General features: G+C 42.5%; 1 protein-coding gene across 1 annotated transcript in view; it reads right to left on the bottom strand.

Moving 5' to 3' along the window:
* Positions 1-6,772: 6,772 nt before the first annotated feature.
* The window catches only part of LOC115470681 (histone deacetylase 9-like), a 632,873-nt gene continuing 618,378 nt past the window's right edge, over positions 6,773-21,267 (bottom strand). The window contains exon 15 of the mRNA XM_030204118.1: positions 6,773-8,409. Within this exon, the coding sequence (XP_030059978.1) occupies positions 8,370-8,409 (40 nt within the window). The 3' untranslated portion in view covers positions 6,773-8,369. The remainder of the gene's footprint in view (positions 8,410-21,267) is intronic.

Below are 21,267 nucleotides of genomic sequence, written 5' to 3'. Positions count from 1 at the left end.
AGGTAACATCTATGCCTTTGTGCCTTTATAAAGTATCCAACAGGTAACCTTCCACACAAAGTTACAGCTGTTCTAAAATAGCTGTAGCCTTGTGCATGTAAGTACAAATGAATTAATTTTAAATCATACATTCATAAGTGCTAATTCCATCACAGCTCTGCCAGTACATATATCACACAAAAGTGAATATTAATAATGACAAGTTTTTCCTCCCCAGTTTCTTATACCCTTCTGGAAGTCAGGTGCTCAGCCAGTGGCAGATTTAGAATAAACTATTTTATTACAGTACGGAAGAAGCTATTTCATGCATATTCATCGAGGAGATCTTGAAAAGAAATGAAAGATCTATGTGTGGGTCTTGAGGACCAGAGTTGACTACTGCTGCAATAGAGGCAAGAAAGACTAACTAGTGCTGCCATTTTAAATTGTTCCTGCAGTATTCAGGCAGAAACTACAGTAGAGGTAAGGTGCTGATGAAGTCCTACTTGAACACAGAGACGGGCATAATCGAAAGTAGGTGCCCATCTCTGTGGGCGGCCATGTGAAGGGGTGGGACAAACCGTATTTTTGAAAAAAAGATAGGCGCCCATCTTTTTTTCGATAATACGGGTTGTGCGGGGCAAATGCCTAGGATTTGTTCATTTTTGAGCTGGGCACTATCGGTTTTCAGCGATAATGGAAACCAAAGGCGCCCAGCTCAAAAACGAACAAATCCAAGGCATTGGGTCATGGGAGGGGCCAGGATTTGTAGTGCACTGGTCCCCCTCACATGCCAGGACACCAACTGGGCACCCTAGGGGACAATTTTACAAATGAAAAAAAAATTAAAATAGTTCCCAGGTGCATAGTCTTACCTTGTGTGCTGAGCCCCCCCAATCCCCCCCCCAAACCCACTGCCCACAAGTGTACACCATTACCATAGCCCTAAGGGGTGCAGGGGGCACCTACATATGGGTACAGTGGGTTTTGGGGGGGTTTGGAGGGCTCAACATTAACCAGCACAAGTGGAACAGGTAGGGAGGGATGGGCCTGGGTCTGCCTTCCTGACCTCCACTGCACCCACTAACAACTGCTCCAGGGACCTGCATACTGCTGTGATGGAGCTGGGTATGACATTTGAGGCTGGCATACAGGCTGTCAAAAAAAGTTGTTAAAGTTCTTTTTTTTGTGGTGGAAGGGGGTTAGTGACCACTGGGGGAGTCAGGGCAGGTCATCCCTGATTCCCTCCGGTGGTCATCTGGCCAGTTGGGGCACTTTTTTGGGACTTGGGTCATGAAAAAAAAGGGTCCAGCAAAAGCGACCCAAATTCTCGCTTCTGCCGCCCTTTTTTTTTTTCGATTATCGGCCGAAGGCGCCCATCTCTCCTCGGCCTATAAACACGCCCCAGTCCCACCTTCACCATGCCTCTGACAGGCCCCCGGCAACTTTGTTCGTTCCCGCGATAGAGTGCAGTTCAAGATGCCCAAAATCGGCTTTCGATTATACCGATTTGGGCGCCTTTGCGAGATGGGCGCCCATCTCCCGATTTGGGTCGAAATTTGGGTGCCCATCACTTTCAAAAATAAGGCCGAGAGGCTTCTATTCTGCAAAATTCAGAGACAGGCAAAGAATTATTTAGAGCAGGGGTGCTCAGTGTCAGTCCTTGAGGTCAGCAATCCAGTTGGGTTTTCAGGTTTTCCCCAAATAAATATGCATGAGATCTATTTGCATGCACTACCACCATTTTATTTATTTAGTTATTCATTCTTGTATCCCATTATTATCTGAAAATGAGTTTTGTTTCAAAGTGGCTTATATTTAGCAGTTGTTAGGGCTACTGTGATATGTTACAGTTACATAGTTGTGTGGAGTATAGTAATTACAAAATGATTATCGAGCATTACTGGTATTCATAGTTATTTATAACATTTCTTATAGAGTTAGGTCTTTAGATCTTTTCTGAACGGGAGGTAATTTGTGATGCCTCTTGTGACCTTGGGGATTGAGTTTCACCATTTAGAGCCCAGGAAGCTAAATCGTGCCGTATAGATGGATGGATTTGTAGATTACACTTTTGCAGTTGGGCAAGTGGAGTAATAGGTAACCTCTGGTTCCTGGGTGTGCACTTCTGGGTAATAGTTCGATCAAGTCTACCATGTAATCTAGAGCCATGATGAACAGTATTCTGAAAATGATGGTTCTAGCTTTGAAATATAATCTGGCTTTGATTGGGAGCCAGTGTGATGTTTCCAGTAGTGGGGATGCTCTTTCAATATTTCAACGATTTGAATATCATGCTTATTCATAGTGGAATTCCTGAAATCTGACTGGGTTCCAGACCTCAAGGACTGACGATGAGCACCCTTAATTTACAATAATACATTTCCATTGGACAGTATCATTGAGCTGATCCAAAGTTTTCTTTTTTCTTTTCTTTTTTTCAGTTAGAAGGGTAAAAGCTGCAATCCAAGTATCTCCAGATAGTCTACACTCACCTGGCTCAGGAATTTTGCAGAACTGAGGCCCAAACGTGGGGAGAGAGAAAAAAGTTTGTTTGTTTTTTAATAAAAATATTTCATTTATGTTTAATATAAGCCTTTCAAAATTCACTGTATATAATACAGAATTACATTCTCTTTCAAAGGTTTCATATTTCTATGATTTTCACTGTCTCCACTTTTTCTGTCTATGTAGTAGAAGTCTTCAGAAATTAAAATGTTAATCCTAAACAAACCCAAATGCAAGGAAAACATAGACAAACTCTATAACAAAAGAGAATTATGTAATTCTAGTTGAGTGAAATCTTTCATCTTTGATTTACAGGTTTGAGTCCTCTCTAACTGAAACCACATTGTCCCATATCTTTCATACCATGGCCTTCCTCACAGCCTTGTTTTAATTAAGGCTGCTTTCAGATTTCTGAATAAAAGCATGACAATCTTCACTTATGGCTTTAATCTATCCTTTTGAGCTAGGAAAATAATATACGAAAAAAAATATATAGTTGGTCTTAGAAGCCATGCAGATATCAAATACTGGAACTGTAATACTTTCAGGTTACATATTACCCCATGGTCTTTTAGCAATGCAGGTGGTATATCAAACTAGAAATAAAAATGCCCTGTTAAATAAGGGGTCCTTTTACTATGGTGTGCTGAAAATAGCTTGCGGTAGTGTAGGCGCGGGTTTTGGGCGTCCACCAATCCAATTTTCAGCACGCCTGTAAAAAAGCCCTTTTTAAAAATTTTGCCGAAAATGGACGTGTGGCAAAATCAAAATTGCCACGCGTCCATTTTGTGTCTGAGACCTAACCGCCAGGTATTGATTTAGTGGTAAAATCTCATGCGGTAACAGGTGGTAATGACCTACACCTGCCAAATGCCACTTGACGCACGTCAGAAAAAAAATATTTTGGGGTGTGCATAGTGGACGCATGCCAAAAATGAAATTACTGCAAGGGTCACATGGTAGTTGGGTGGTAACTCCATTTTGGCGCATGTTGGGCATGCATAGACGCTTACTCGGCTTAGTAAAAGGGCCCCTTAATGCCCTTTTTCATTTGTCTTCTCTGATAGTAAGACAACATGAGCAATAATGCAAACATTCTGAACCAACTAAAAAGAAAACTATAAGGAGTCTATTTACGAAACCTAGTTAATCTTTTTTCACCAGTGCACCTTAACTAAAAACTAAGCATCTGCACGTTGGGGATAGCAGCTGTGTCACCTACATGGGCAATGGTTGACACTGTGGCATGGCTTCTAATACAAATTGTTGCCACTACACCTCTCAAAGTATAGCTAATTCTTCCACATTATCTGCTACTATACCTGCTAATTCATGATAATGATTCCCTGAGTTAACTGCAAGGTGTAGTCCCCCACGCATTCCCTAACCATTGCTTGTCACTTAATAGAAATTTCTGTTACATGTTAAACTAGCAGCTAGCTCATTCTAACAGCATGTTGGGGTATGTCTACTAAAAAGCATTAGAACCTAATGCACATTTTGCATGCATGAAAATTCTTACAGCACGACAAAGTGCGTAAGTAACGTGTTTGTGCGGGCTAAGTAAGCAGTATTTATTTTGTTGGATTTATTTTCTGGAAGGGGTATGTCAGGGGCAGAGAATGGGCATGGACACACTAGCATGTTCTGATTACCGTGCGCTAATTGTTTAGCATGTCCATAATGCAGAAGTACCGAGCGCTGCCTAAATTCCCCCATAAATTTTTTTCAGGTTCCATGTGCTTATGCAAACATTAGCCACGACCTGAAAGAAAAATACTGGAAATTGTTCTGTTTATTTAGTTAGTTATCTATGCATTCTTGTATCCCTCTGTTATCCAAAAACAAGTTTCGGTTCAAAGTGGCTTGTAATTTACAGTAAAAAATACAGCTATGTGGCTATGAGGCATATTTTCAAAGCACTTTGGGAGGCTATGTTCCATAGGTTTCTATGGAACTTTGGGAGGCTAAGTGCTTTGAAAATGAGCCTCCATGTGTTATACAATGGTGCCTAAATGTGATGATGTGACGTCTAAAGTTAGATGTACACATAGACAAAATTTGAGCAGAGTCTGGGCAGGATGCACGCTTATGAGCCTAAATTATAGAATACTAAAATTAATGGGACCAATATTCAGCCGGCGGTGAGTACCACTAATGTTAAATCTGGGACAACAATGCTGGCTAATACATAGCTGGTTAAATGCCATATTTAGTACTTAACTGGCTAAGGATTACCACATAAAGATAGGACTGAGTTTTATGTGGCTGACCTAGCTGATTAAAAGTTGAATACCTGCACTCAGGGTTCTTTTTATTAAGGTGCACCAAAAAATGGCCTGCGCTGTCGTAGGTGTGTGTATTGGATGTGTGCAGGTCAATTTTTCAGCGCGCCTGCAAAAAAATATCTTTTTGGCCGAAAATGGACGTGCGGCAAAATAAAAATTGGTGCGTGTGTCCATTTTGAGCCTGAGACCTTACCACCACCCATTGACTTAGTGGTAAGGTCTCACGCATTAACTGGGCGGATGCACGCTTATGAGCCTAAATTATAGAATACTAAAATTAATGGGACCAATATTCAGCCGGCGGTGAGTACCACTAGTGTTAAATCTGGGAAAACAATAGAATAGGCTGTCACTATGCAGCATCACATACCTAGAATGAGGTGCCTGCTTAAGAATTACCACCTGTATGGGTACTTGCCAGTGATGACTGCATTATACATACATTTAGTTTCATTGCCTATTCATACAAAACTAGATTCTATCTATGGTGCAAGAAAAATCAGCACCGAAAATAATTCCAACTAGGTGTATTTGGTAAACTGCGCCTAAACTTAGGTACAGTTTATAGAATAAGCCTAGCGGCCATGTCTGGGCCTAACTCTAGGCACATCCATTTATGCCAAGTAAAACTTAGTGTAAATACTGGTGCCTAAGTTAGACACGGAGCAGGTGTATTCTATAACCCTGTGTGTAGATTTTTGGAATGCCCATGGCCTGCCCATTCCATACCCATGACCACATCCCCTTCTTGGCAGGGCATATTAGAATTTACATGCACCACTTTTCAGAATACACTTAAGCAAGTTGTGTGCATACATTCTATTTAATGACAATTAGCATTAATGATTGCTTGTTAAGTAGCAATTATCGGCACTGATTGGCTTGTTAAGTAATTATTTTGTGCGCAACTCCAGAATATGACCGGATTTGCATGCACAATTTTGGTTGCACTATATAGAATTCAGGGGATAGTGACACTGAATATGTTTATATTTTAAAACCTGTTTCTGGTGTTTAAACCAATAGTGACATCTGTGTTTAAATATTGACTTGAAATATATTTATATTTAAAAGGCTGCCTTAGAAAAATTTCAGCTTAGAAATACATTAGATCATCAAATCCAGTCCCTGCCATGAAACAAAAATAAAAAAAGCTTAATAGAAGCAAAGTCAATAAAAATAACTAGTGTTCCTTCCCCCCTCCCCATTTGAATCAAGCACCTAAGAATGGATGATACATTAATAAATGTCAGAATAGAAATTTATTCTGGCTTAGTTTTGATAGAATCCACAGATTGCATTGGAAATGTCCCCAGGATCTCAGAGAGGTCCTATATAGATCTGTTGAAAGCTTAGATGGATCCGTAGGTCCACAGAAATTAAGTGCACATTGAACATTGCTCAGATCTGTGAGATATTTCTGTGGATTCACCTGAATTTTAGTAGTGGATCTTTAATGATAAGAGGTTTATTCAACCAGTACAAATAAATAAGTAAACATAGATTTCTACAGGTTATCTTGTGAAACTCTTTTGAAGATGCTCAAACATCGCAGTAAATATTGCATATTTCTGAGAGCTTTTTTTTTTTAAACATGAGCCACATTCTACCCTACAGGGCACAGTACCTTGAGAGGTTCAACCCTGTATAGAATTTATACATATTTCATTTTGGAGATTCCAAGTTTTGGGATCCTTTTACTAAAGTTCATTAGATTTGCATTTACCACACCTTAACACCATAAGGGTCCTTTTATGAAGCTGCAGCAAAAGGGGGCCTGCGCTGGCATCGGCCCGTGTTTTTGACGTGCACCGAGGCCCCCTTTTATCACAGCGAGTAAAAGGCAGGTTTCCCTTTTTGTAAAGAAATGGTCACGCAGTAAGTGAACCACTTGCCGCACGGCCATTTCAGGGAGAGCACTTACTGCCACCCATTGAGGTGGAGGTAAGGGCTCCCACGCTAACCTGGTGGAAACCAGGCAGCACGCAGCTGTGCCCGATTACTGCCGGTACACACCATTGCTACAAAAATTGAAATATTTATCCATGCTGGGGGACGGAACTTTCCGGGCTGCTGCACTTGCCCAGTGGTACTTCCCTTTTAGTGAGCTGTAAACCCACATTGGGCGTAACGCTGCTTCGTATAAGGGACCCTAAATGAATATGTGGTAAGTGCAAGTTGAATACATAAACTCTTGGGGGGGGGGGGGGGGGCATGCCCAGCATGTCCTTTGCAGATCCCATATTAAAATGTTCATTAATGCATGATACCTTGGCCATAATTAGCATGGAGGCACTTCGCATTTCCTATTTAGCACTAACCGTACATTACTGTCAGAACATGGTACATGCCATACGCTAACTGCAATATAATTTCAGTGCCTATTCTCTACCTATGTCTCCTCCTAGTTGCACCCCTTAACACATAATGCCATTAACATGAATTAGCACATACCACTTGCTAAAATAAGACAAAACCAGTTAACAACTCTGTTCAATAACATGTAACAGTAAATGTGTGCTAATTTGAACACTGTAATAAAAGGACCCCCTTTGTTATTGTTGATAATCCATTCATTCAATAAAAGGTAGAATACTCTTTGCTTCTTAACTTTCCTTATAATGAAACAAAATATTCTGAGCATAATCATATACATTTTTAAGGACAGGAATGTACTTTGTAGCAGCAAAATTCTCTGATGAATTTACCCACTCTGTCAAACAAGAAGTTTGTTCAGTATTTAAAGTGTAGTATGACATACGCTACGGAGCAATGTTCACAACACCTCAAGGAAGGGAGTCTTAACCATTACACAATGGTGATATCTGGTGGCCAAATCCAGGCTGTGTGTATATTAGGTTCTGGAAGGACTGAGGTGATGTTTGAACAAATGGAAAGGAACAGTAGAAAATGAAGGCTCATTGCACTATAGCCCTATAAAGGCAGCTCCAATTGAGCTGTAAATCTGAACAGAAGAGGAAGCATCTGTCAAACAAAAGCAAAAGTATTCTTTTTGTGTCTGTTATTGCATTGTGCTTGAGCTAAATACCAATCAAATATATATGACATTCTGAAAAAAGTAATACATTAGGGTCTCCTTTTACAAAGCGGTAGAATACAGAGAAGCCCCTGGGAATTGAATGGGCTTCTTTGCATCCAGCACACCGGTAATCGGTAGTGCTGCTTTGCAAAAGGAGTCTGAAAGGATTAAATACATACAAATTTCAATGAATTTCATGAGATGTTTCAATTATCCACCATATCATTAATCAGCTGAAAACACTGATATTTCTCTTCAATATTTGCTGCTGGTGAGAAGATCACCCAGCACATTAAAATAATGCTTTAGGCTCTTTTCTACCAAGCCTGAATTTACTGTAACTTAAGAATTGTAGCGGTTACATTTAGGAATCTTCAGGACCCTTTCAAGTTCATCCAAGGAACAAGTGAAGCTGCTGTTCAGAGTTTTGTGCCCAGTGTTTATGTTCCATCTGATTTGTGCCACCCAGGCAGCAGACAAGACATGTCTGAGGGTGCCTTTGGGGGATACACAATGATGTCACGCACAGGAAATATCAGAGAGGACTTGGCACTTCATAAGGCTGGCTCTTCTTCCATGGGCTCGCCAGCAGTTCTGTAAAAATAAACAGGCAATCAGAATACGGCACAAGAGTACACAATGACATTGTAGATTTTCATGCATAATCAAAGCTGATTTTTCAGCTCTCTCAGATGTTTATTTGTGTATTCAGTTATCCATAAATAGAGCTTCATTCCTAGGAAGTATAAGCAAACGTCAAGCGGAAAAACTTCTTAGGTCTAAGCAATCATTTGAAATGTTCCTGTTTATATTGAAACTTCAGAATATTGTATAACTTTTAGGTTCAGATGTATTTTGGGTCTGGTTTCTTTTTCAACCATGGAAATAACTAAACTGGCATTTACTTTCAACTAATGGGGCATTATCAGTGGGCACATGGCTAAGGTTGGCCTATTCATGCTATATATACGTGTATTGCTTCTTTGGCTTCAGGTTCAGACTGTTGAAATCCAAACCTAAGTAACAGATTCCTTTAGGATATAGCACACCTTTAAAAACACCACAGTGCACCAATATCAAGATCAGCTGAAAGGTTAGAGATCTAAGGGGTCCTTTTACTAAGCTGTGGTAAGCACTAACACGTTTACCACAGCAAAAAATGCCCTACGCAGGGTGTACAGGTGTCCCACAGTAATTTCGGGATCTGCATGCAAATCCTGTGCGGGAAAAAGGGCTCTGCGCTAGCGGCAGGGGCCATTTTCCCCATACGCCAGGGCTGTTTTTCTGCAGCCGGTAAAAGCCAAAGAAAATGGTCACGCAGTGAGATAACTCTTACTGCGTGGTCAAGCGGGGGGGAGACCTTACCGCCACCCATTGAGGTGGAGATAAGGGCTCCGGCGTAGTGCATGGCGATGCTCAACTACTGCCGGGTGAGCTCCACACAAGCCATTTCCAGGGGTTTTCTTTTTCCCCAGGAAATGGCGCATGCTCAGGGTGGGACGACCCCCGGCAGCCACATTGGGCTGGCAGTAGTCCTGGAAGAGTGAGCGGTAAGCTTGCATTGGGCTTACTGCTGCTCTGTAAAAGGGCCCCCAAATTTATTTTTTAGCACTGGGGGTGGGTTTGGGGGCAAAAAGTGAGCAATTGGCATGTGGTTAGCATGTGAGTCCTTAAAACCTACAAAGTAGGTGCTCACACATTAATGGCTAAGTACTAATGGGAAAATTGTGCATTAGTAAATTATAAATTCTACTCAAATAAGCCTATAGTATAGTACAGAATTCTGCATTAGTAAATTATAAATGCTTCTAATTTATTTATTTAGATTTTTCTCACACCTTTTTCAGTAGTAGCTCAAGGTGAGTTACATTGAGGTACACTGGATATTTCTCTATCCCAGGAGAGCTCACAATCTAAGTCTGTGCCTGAGGCAATGGAAGTTTGAGTGACTTGCCCAAGATCACAAGGAATAGTAGTGGGATTTGAACTGGCCACCTCTGGAGTACAAGACTGGTACTCTAACCACTAGGCCACTCCTCCACCTGCTATCTCAGCTTTTATTAATCACATCCATTTTAACTGCACCTTCCTAGCTGTGTTTTAAAAGAACAGCAGGTATAAATTACTTTTAAACATAAGGAAGAGAGAAAGAGGGAATATGCCCAGGAAAAGGTTTGGGAAGGAAAATGTATCTTCTGAATGGTTTTAAGTCATAATGACTCATGCATTTTGTTACATTTTGGAGCTTCTGAAGTCAAGCAATTCCAAATATTCAACTCAGATATATTCTGATGTTTTCTACATTTTTCACATCTGCTTTTTGATTTTTGACAGTTTCTATACATGTTTTTGAAATTAAACACTTCCAAATGAAGGGTAACCAAAACCAAGCTAACAGTTTTAAAAACAAAAAGAAAAAAAAAACATGGTAACCAATAACATAAGCAGGGGAACCAGTGCCCACCCATCTGCCCGCCTGACTAAATAACGCATGATACTCCATGAATTGGCTGAAAGAACAAAACCAAAGTTTATTGCCCATAACATTCTGAGGTGTAACCTAATGCATAAACCTCAACAAGTTTTATTGAAATCCTCTGCCCTGCCCACCTGCACACTTTCACTCTCCCCAAGCATCAGGAGAGCATTGCCTCTAGTGGCTGGCAACTTTCAACCAATCATTGTTTCAGTTATCATCTACTGGTGCTCATCAATTAGCCAAGGCCCCTGCTTATGCCTGGGGTTAAGTAGCATGGAATCTTGCTACTTTTCGGGATTCTGTCAGTGACCTAGACTGGCAACTGTTGGAAACAGGATACTGGGCTAGATGGACACTTGTCTGTTTCAGTATGGCAAATCTTAAGCTCTTAAACTACATCCTGGTCTGAGTGGCCCATCTACAATGTAGTTCCTACTTCAACAATCATCTTTTTTGAAATGGTGTACCCCAGTCCTTGTGATTCATGTATCACTCACAACTCCATTCTCCCAACATAAATTTCATTAAACATTCAATATATGGCCCTAGTTCCCTCCAATTGTGACAAGTATGCAATCAACATCATGAGACATTGAAACATCTGACTGCTAGACGAGAGGGTAAACATCAGGTACACATGGATGCAGGAATCAGAAGTTGTGTGGTTAGCAGAGCACACAAATACCCCATACTAGCCCCACCCTGATGATCACAGCATGGTAAACCAATCACTGGCAAGAATGCAACAACTTTAAAAGATACTGTCAGTCATATCCCAGTAACACAGTTGCCACTTCCTGTTACGTTCCTCACCTGGTTCCAGGCCTGCGCGGCTGATTTGCCGGCGAGGCGCAGTCCGGCAGAGATAGCCGGCTATTTTGGATGTGGTTTCTCCAGGATGAGTCTGTTTCTGTTTCCTATTTCTGGCAGCCGTCATCTTGGTTGGATGAAGGACAGCAGCCATCTTGGCTAGCTCAGGAGGGGGCAGCCATCTTGTATACAAGAACAGGAAGGAAGCCCTTATTTGGGTGTTGTGCTACTCTGCTGATGGGGGCAGCCATCTTGGAACAGCTGCACATGGTTGAGCCTAATTCCTGCACTATTTAAAGCCCTGTTTCCAGTCCTTCCATGCTTCGGCTTCTATTTGCATAGAGGTTGTGGTCTTCATCTGTTCCAGTATTTTCCTGTGTTCCTGACCTCGGATTGTTTACTGACTTCACGCTGTGTTGATGCCTGCCCAGACCTTCGGACTGATTCTTGACTTCACGCTGTGTTGCTGCCGGCCCAGACTTTGGACTGTTTTCTGTTTTTGCTGCTTCGCTGACTCCTTGCTCCAAGACTGTGTCTGAGCTCCCGCTTGTCTGCTCAGTGGTCGCGCAACCCCGCTGGTTCCGGAAGTCCTGCCAGCCGCTTGAACCCAGGGGCTCAACTCTTGGGGGACAGTGGCTAAGTGCAGGTGAAGCTTGGGGTTGTCTGGCTGCCTGACCGAGCGCGGTGGCACTCCATCTTCGCCGTGCTCAGTCGGGGCACAAGGGCTCATATCCCCAATCATAACACTTCCATGCCCCCCTTCTCATAGGCTTAGAGCACATGCTGAACAACATGCCATCATCATGATATTGGAGGCAAGTCTAGACATCTGCTGGGTGTACCCCTCATTTCAATTTTCATGTCAACTATATTTTTTCTTCTTGTAGAGTAAAAAAGAACTACCATGTGATATGCTTCCCACGCTGAGGGCATGTCTGGGGGTGTACTTAACTAATCGCTGCACACCAACTGATTAGCCTGTGGTTAGTGTGTGAGCCCCTACCACCTAGAAAAAGGAAAAATTAGCAGGTGGCCATTAATAGGGGAAAAAGAAAATGGGGCCATTTTCCGCTGAGCTAAAAGTGGCCTTAGTGTGCACCAAAGACCCACACTGGGGACTGCACTGGCTACATTTTAGTGCAGTTTAGTAAAAAAGCCCCTTAGATTATTTTATTGGATTTATTATATAATACATTTATATTTATTTTCAAACTTATAGTAGAAGGCTACAGTCCCCTCTAGTAGAGGCCTGGAATCCCTTTTCTTTTATCAAAGGCTTATCGCCTGTCTACCAATATGACATCATTTATTACTCCAGTTCATAGAAACAACTCTATCCAAATTCAACTAACTATGCCCAAATCCAAGTAAAACAGATTCTGTGGGTTCCTAACTCAAGCAGACAGGTACCTGAATTCAAAATACCATTTGGGATCTATGAACTTCCCCTAAAATTACAGGTTGTTAATCTATGGTAAACTGCAAGATTCATCACTTACTTTGATTCTGTAAATTAAAAGAACCTTTTAAAAATTACTTCTATCATCTGTGGCAATTATGGAATCTTTTTCCATATACTAAAAGAGTACATGACTCTGATTGCAGTGGTCCATGCTTAGATAACATCAAAGATACCGTGACATCCTGTACATCAGTGAAACCACAAAAGAACTTTCATCAGCTCCAACTGATTCAGAATCCTACAGCACAGCTGACATTGCGAGCATTGCAAGCAACATGACACATCACACCCTTCCTACAAAAACTATACCGGCTGTCAGTATTCTACAGGGCCAGATTTAAAAATCTTATCTTTGACTTCCAAGGCCCTCAGAAAAAATAGACCAGAGTACCTAAATAATATGTTGGCCCTCTACAGAGTGAGGCAACAAACAAAAAAGCAAACCAGGGTGAGGCAAAATAAAGTAACCTTCTAGAGTTTTTTGTCAGTGACTACTTGGAATTTCAATGTGAAATTTTACATCTTTATTTGATGTTACTATCTATATTTATGTGCTGAGTGGAATATGATTATTTTTAAATGGCAAAGGCAAAGTTATAGACTTTTTAGCGTGACCAATCAGCAATTCTCACACATTCAAAATGTTTGTACTGTAAAACTATCATTATGATGTCACAGTGATGTAGACTTTTTTTTCTGGGGAGCAATGCTGGAGGCCTATCACAAGCTTCACCCAAAGTCGTGAACAGTCGCCAAACTCAAGGAAGTGTTGCACATGATAGGACAGCTTGCCACAGAAACTGATTGACAGGGCTGTTAACAACTTCCCTAAGTGACTGAAGGCCTGTGTTAAAGCTGGGGATGGATACTTTGAACTTTAACACTGACTGCAAAATTCTGATACATTGTTAATTGTAGTGCTTGGATGACGTATTTTTAGCTCGCAGTTCCAAGTTCCCATAAACCCAATATATACTAATTACTCAGAATTATTTACCACATTCTCTGGCAAAAAATTCCAGAGTTTAATTACACATTGAGTGAAGAAATATTTTCCCCAATTTGTTCTAAATTTACTACTCAGTAGTTTCATTGCGTGCCTTTTAGTCCTTGATTTTTGATAAGAGAAATCAAGTGATTCACATCTACCTGTTCCACTCCAGTCAGTATTTTAAAGACCTCTATCATATCTCCCCTCAGCCATCTCTTCTCCAAGCTGAAGAGCCCTAGCCGTAGTCTTTCCTCAGAGAAAGTTGTCCTTTCCTCTTTATCATTTTTGTCACTCTTCTCTGTACCTTTTCTAATTCCGCTATAACTTTTTAAAGATGCGGTGACCAGAATTGCACACAGTATTTGAAGTACGGTCGCACCATACAGCTACACAAAGGCATTATAATAGTCTCATTTTTGTTTTCCATTCCTTTCCTAATAATTCCTGACATTCTATTTGCTTTCTTAGCCACCACTACACGCTGCGCAGAGAGTTTCAACATATTATCAACAATGACACCTAGATCTTTTTCTTGGGTGGTGACTCCTAATGTGGAACCTTGCATCATGTAGCTATAGTTTGGGTTCCTCTTTTCCACATGCATCACTTTGCACTTGCTCACATTAACCCAGGACTACTGATAGACTGAGCCGGGCCCGAGGCAGGGCAGGGCCCTCGCCCTCCGCCGCCGCCACCCCCCCAATCGCTACTGCTGTCGCCTCCCTCTCCTGCTCCCAGGCCGCTGGCGCCACAGTCCCCAGTCTCCACCTGCCTATTCTCAGCTCCCTCGACAGCCCTCTTCTGTCTGCTACCGGGCCCCCTGCATTAAAAAAAAAAATCTCTAAATCACCAGCGTAGTGTCAGCGAGCTGTGCCTCGCATCTGTGTGAAAGCAGCAGATCGCCTCAGGCCTTCCCTCACTGTGCCCCACCCTCGTGAAAATACGAAGTTACATCAGACGTGGGCAGGACACAGTGAGGGAAGGCCCGAGGGAGGCAATCTGCTGCTTTCACACAGACATGAGGCACTGCTCGCTGGCGCTGCGCTGCCAATTTAGAGATTTTTTTTAATGCAGGGGGCCTGCTGGCAGACAGAAGGGGGCTGTCGAGGGAGCTGAGGGTATGCAGGTGGAGACTAGAGACTGCGGTGCCGGTGGCCTGGGAGCAGGAGAGGGAGTGAGACCCCGGTGCCGGGCCCCCCTTGGAGGCCCGGACCTGGGAATTCCCCCCCCCCTCTTGGCGGCCCTGCATTAACCCCCAAATTCTATAAAAGTCGCTAAAGATTGCTAGCTCATATTTGGGCATGTGCCCAATTTGTGCATGGAATTGAATTAAATAACGAGCCAATTAGCACCAATAATTGAGATCTTAACAAGCAACTATTGGTGCTAGTTGGAATTAATTAAAATTTAGGCATGTAAATGTAGGCGTGGGATCAGTGTTTAAATTTTATGCATGGGGTGAAAAGGGTGGCACAGCCATGGGTGGATCAGGGATGTTCCTATAATTTACATATGTTGTTAAAGAATAAAGGGAATCTGCACCTAATTTAGTTGTGTGGATTTACACCAAGGTTTCATGGGCACATTTGAGGTACCAGGTAGTGAAGTGACATCATTTAGATGAGGTGGCCAGTGTGACTGTAGATTTATTGCAAATTTATTCAGGAATATATATCCCAAATGTTATTGAAAGTTTTGATAGGGTTATGCAGAAAATACTCTTTTTATGTGTTTTTATTTTAAACACTGTCTCCAAAATTCTATATGTGGCGCCTTAAGTTGTGCGCACTAATTTGGCTACATGGCAAATTGTGCACACAACTTGATTAGCAAGTCAATCAGCACCGATAATTGGTACTTAACCAATTAGGGGCACTAATTGGCTTTAATTAGAACTTATGTGCACAACTTTCTAGGCATATTCTATAATACAGTGCATGTCAATTCTAATGTGTGCAGCTGAAAAGGGGGCATGGTCATGGTAGTGGAATGGATGGGTTGTGGGCATTTAAAAAAAAACTATGCACAGTATTATAGAATGCACTCATTGCGCGCCTTAAGCGCAGGTATTTAGGCCTGGTTTTAGGTAGCGCAAATGGATGCACCTAAATGTTAGTCACTAGAATGGTATGTGAGTGTATTCTATAAACTATGCCTAACTTTAGGCGTAGTTTATAGAATCTTGCTAACCGTGTGGTTTTACGGTGCCGATTTTTAAGGTTCCATAAATGGAATTTCCCCCAGTGTACATATAGATTTCAAGGGGGCATGGGTAGGGCAAGGAGAAGGATTTACCTGGGTGGGCCTGCAATACCAATGTAGATTCCCCATTTTACATAGGGAATCCATGTTTGTATTGAAAAAGATAGATAGATGGGACTCACACTTACACATGTAGCTAGGCTGTATAGAGAGAGATGTGACCAGCAGAAGAAAAGAGGTTTTAATACCCCTGTATAAGACGTTGGTGAGGCCCCACCTGGAGTATTGTGTTCACTTTTGGAGGCCGTATCTTGCGAAGGATGTTAAAAAAATGGAAGCGATGCAAAGAAAAGCTACGAGAATGGTATGGGATTTGCGTTACAAGACTTATGAGGAGAGACTTGTTGACCTGAACATGTATACCCTGAAGGAAATGAGAAACAGGGGTGATATGATACAGACGTTCAAATATTTGAAAGGTATTAATCCGCAAACGAACCTTTTCCGGAGAGGGGAAGGCGGTAGAACTAGAGGACATGAAATGAGATTGAAGGGGGGCAGACTCAAGAAAAATGTCAGGAAGTATTTCTTCACGGAGAGAGTAGTGGATGCTTGGAATGCCCTCCCGCGGGAGGTGGTGGAAATGAAAACGGGAACGGAATTCAAACATGCATGGGATAAACATAAAGGAATCCTGTTCAGAAGGAATGGATCCTCAGGAGCTTAGCCGAGATTGGGTGGCAGAGCCAGTGGTGGGAGGTGGGGCTGGTGGTGGGAGGCGGGGATAGTGCTGAGCAGACTTATACAGTCTGTGCCGGGGCTGGTGGTTGGGAGGCGGGGATAGTGCTGGGCAGACTTATACGGTCTGTGCCCTGAAGAGGACAGGTACAAATCAAGGTAGGGTATACACAAAAAGTAGCAAATATGAGTTTATCTTGTTGGGCAGACTGGATGGACCGTGCAGGTCTTTTTCTGCTGTCATATACTACAGTGGGGGAAATAAGTATTTGATCCCTTGCTGATTTTGTAAGTTTGCCCACTGACAAAGACATGAGCAGCCCATAATTGAAGGGTAGGTTATTGGTAACAGTGAGAGATAGCACATCACAAATTAAATCCGGAAAATCACATTGTGGAAAGTATATGAATTTATTTGCATTCTGCAGAGGGAAATAAGTATTTAATCCCTCTGGCAAACAAGACCTAATACTTGGTGGCAAAACCCTTGTTGGCAAGCACAGCGGTCAGACGTCTTCTGTAGTTGATGATGAGGTTTGCACACATGTCAGGAGGAATTTTGGTCCACTCCTCTTTGCAGATCATCTCTAAATCATTAAGAGTTCTGGGCTGTCGCTTGGCAACTCGCAGCTTCAGCTCCCTCCATAAGTTTTCAATGGGATTAAGGTCTGGTGACTGGCTAGGCCACTCCATGACCCTAATGTGCTTCTTCCTGAGCCACTCCTTTGTTGCCTTGGCTGTATGTTTTGGGTCATTGTCGTGCTGGAAGACCCAGCCACGACCCATTTTTAAGGCCCTGGCGGAGGGAAGGAGGTTGTCACTCAGAATTGTACGGTACATGGCCCCATCCATTCTCCCATTGATGCGGTGAAGTAGTCCTGTGCCCTTAGCAGAGAAACACCCCCAAAACATAACATTTCCACCTCCATGCTTGACAGTGGGGACGGTGTTCTTTGGGTCATAGGCAGCATTTCTCTTCCTCCAAACACGGCGAGTTGAGTTCATGCCAAAGAGCTCAATTTTTGTCTCATCTGACCACAGCACCTTCTCCCAATCACTCTCGGCATCATCCAGGTGTTCACTGGCAAACTTCAGACGGGCCGTCACATGTGCCTTCCGGAGCAGGGGGACCTTGCGGGCACTGCAGGATTGCAATCCGTTATGTCGTAATGTGTTACCAATGGTTTTCGTGGTGACAGCGGTCCCAGCTGCCTTGAGATCATTGACAAGTTCCCCCCTTGTAGTTGTAGGCTGATTTCTAACCTTCCTCATGATCAAGGATACCCCACGAGGTGAGATTTTGCGTGGAGCCCCAGATCTTTGTCGATTGACAGTCATTTTGTACTTCTTCCATTTTCTTACTATGGCACCAACAGTTGTCTCCTTCTCGCCCAGCGTCTTACTGATGGTTTTGTAGCCCATTCCAGCCTTGTGCAGGTGTATGATCTTGTCCCTGACATCCTTAGACAGCTCCTTGCTCTTGGCCATTTTGTAGAGGTTAGAGTCTGACTGATTCACTGAGTCTGTGGACAGGTGTCTTTCATACAGGTGACCATTGCCGACAGCTGTCTGTCATGCAGGTAACGAGTTGATTTGGAGCATCTACCTGGTCTGTAGGGGCCAGATCTCTTACTGGTTGGTGGGGGATCAAATACTTATTTCCCTCTGCAGAATGCAAATAAATTCATATACTTTCCACAATGTGATTTTCCGGATTTAATTTGTGATGTGCTATCTCTCACTGTTACCAATAACCTACCCTTCAATTATGGGCTGCTCATGTCTTTGTCAGTGGGCAAACTTACAAAATCAGCAAGGGATCAAATACTTATTTCCCCCACTGTATGTTACTATCTACCTTATAATCGAAAGAGAAAAACGCCTAGATTTCGACCCAAATCGGGAGATAGACGTTTATCTCACAAAAACGAATAAATCGGTATAATCGAAAGCCGATTTTGGACTTTTCAACTGCACTCCATCGCAGATGCGGACAAAGTTGATGGTGGTGTGTCAGAGGTGTGGCAAAGGTGGAACTGGGGCGTGGTTATCGGCCGAGGAGAGATGTACGCGTTAGGGCGATAATCGAAAAAATAAAGGCGTTTTTAGCGAACATTTAGGACACTTTTGTTGGACCCTTTTTTCACACGAACAGGTCCCAAAAAAGTGCTCTAAATGACCAGATGACCATCGGAGGGAATCGGGGATGACCTCCCCTGACTCCCCCAGTGGTCACTAACCCCCCTCCCACCACAAAAAATGATGTTTCACAACTTTTTATTTTCACCCTCAAATGTCATACCCACCTCCCTGGCAGCAGTATGCAGGTCCCTGGAGCAGTTGTTAGGGGGTGCAGTGGACTTCAGGCAGGTGGACCCAGGCCCATCCCCCCTACCTGTTACAATTGTGCTGCTTAATGCTTATTAGTCGTCCAACCCCCCCCCCCCCAAACCCACTGTACCCACATGTAGGTGCCTCCCTTCACCCCTTAGGGCTATAGTAATGGTGTAGACTTGTGGGCAGTGGGTTTTGAGGGGGATTTGGGGGGCTCAACACACAAGGGAAGGGTGTTATGCACCTGGGAGCTCTTTTACCTTTTTTTTTGTTTTTGTAAAAGTGCCCCCTAGGGAGCCTGGTTGGTGTCCTGGCATGTGAGGGGGACCAGTGCACTACGACTCCTGGCCCCTCCCACGAACAAATGCCTTGGATTTATTCGTTTTTGAGCTGGGCGCTTTCATTTTCCATTATCACTGAAAAACAAAAACGCCCAGCTCACAAATTGTCGAATAAAACATTTTAGAAGTGCTCTGCAGGTTTCAGACATTCATAAACCAACATTTAGACTGCATAAGGGGGAAATTATCTAAGTGGGTGTTTCCTTTTGGTACCCTGATGCAGCATGGTGAGAGCATATTCTACTATGCCATCTGAGTGCCCAGATTGCAACAGAGAATTCTAGCATAAGAAGACATTGGTGTGCCTTGCATTTACATCAGCCATAGACTTGGCATAACTGTAGTCAAGTAAATGCAGCAGAGATGCACGTAACTTACAGTATTCTGTAAGTTGCATGTGTAGGTGTCAGCACCTCCCATGTTCCACCTATGTCTCTCCCATGTACCACCCATGTGAATGTCCACTCTTGCATTTGCGTGCTATGCCACTTACATGTACCCTTGCAGAGTAGCTTTTAGTCACTTTGCTGATAAATATGACCCTAAGCATACACTAAGGGCCAGATTATATATATGGCACTTAAAAAATCAGAATGGAAAGCATGGCTGCCTAAGCGTATTCTATAAGCGACACCTAGATTTAAGCGCAGTATATAGAATATGCTTGGTTGATATCCCAGTGCCTAAAACTATGTGTCTCCATTTACACCAATGCAAATATGGTGTAAATCCAGGCACGTAGATTTAGGCACAGAGGACCATATTCTATAACAACATACATACATTTTAGAACGCCCAAGAAATGGCCATCTTCCCACCCATAACCACACCTTTTTTTGCCTGCACGCATTAAAATTTAGGTGCAGTGCATTACAGAATACACTTCAGAGTTGTGTGCGTAAATTCTAATTAATGCCAATTAGTGATCATTATTGTTTGTTAAGTGCTGTTAACAACACTGGTTGGCTCATTAAGTTACATGCATTGTTGTAGAATACACTTGGATTTCACTAGGCACACTATATAGAATCCGGGGGTTAATCCACAAAAGTGCTGTTCTGTACATTAATATGTATAAGGGGCCTTTAAATGTGGCTGCTCAGTTATAGAATTCCCTTCACATGTCTATGTCCTGATTTTACAATGCCAGGATATACAAGTCGAAAACTTTAAAAGCTGCCTATGGCAAACAGGTATGAACTAGTCATGTTTTGAGCAGGACTAGTGTGGGTTTAAAATAAAACCTACATTTCCATTTTCAGAAAGGAAATGCATATCTATGTCTAAAAAGGTCAATGTTAGGATTTACCCCTGCTACCCAGGATATTTAGGTTTCAGAAAAGTGCTTCACTGCAGGGATTATTTATTTATTTATTTATTTATTTATTTATTTATTTATTGCATTTGTATCCCACATTTTCCCACCTATTTGCAGGCTCAATGTGGCTTACAATATTCCATCATGGCATTCGCCATTCAAGAGTAAAGAAACAATTGGTAATACATAAAGAACAAGTATAGCATAATAGAGTTAAGCAATCTGGTATAAAAAGAAGACAATCAGAATATCAGGTAAGTGGTGATGCGATATAATTCCTATTATTGATCATTGTGGTATGCCTTTGTTGATATCTCAGTTAAGGTAGGTAGCTTCCTTAATCCCCTAGTAGTTGACATCCCCCTAAAAAGCCAAACTGCAAAGGGATACCAGGCTTTGTTACAGCTTTGGGGAAAATAGTTCTTTATGTTTCTGAAATAGCTGATATGTGTTTATATTTATGATACCAATTCAGATTTATAACATAACGTTCATGTGTCCATGTTGACCCATTTTAGATGTTTATGATTCTAAAATGGATTCCCCTGACATCCCCTAGAGGATCCAAGATGGCCGCAGTCTATTGAGGCGCTGTGAGTCGCGCTTTACTTTTGTTTCCAAAATGCCTAAACGACGAGGGCGAGTAGCAGCCAGAGCCCCGCTAGCTACTCCCTCCTTACCTGGTCCTATTGACCGCTTCGTTCGACCACAGAGTGTTGCTTTTGATAGCGGGACGTTACCAGCTGGGATGTCCGGCATGTTAGGAGATTCGGTCTC

This window comes from Microcaecilia unicolor, chromosome 1 (genome assembly GCF_901765095.1).
Source record: "Microcaecilia unicolor chromosome 1, aMicUni1.1, whole genome shotgun sequence".
NCBI lineage: Eukaryota > Metazoa > Chordata > Amphibia > Gymnophiona > Siphonopidae > Microcaecilia > Microcaecilia unicolor.
The sequence above is the reverse complement of the archived record's forward strand: the minus strand, read 5'-3'. Positions and strand labels throughout refer to the sequence as shown.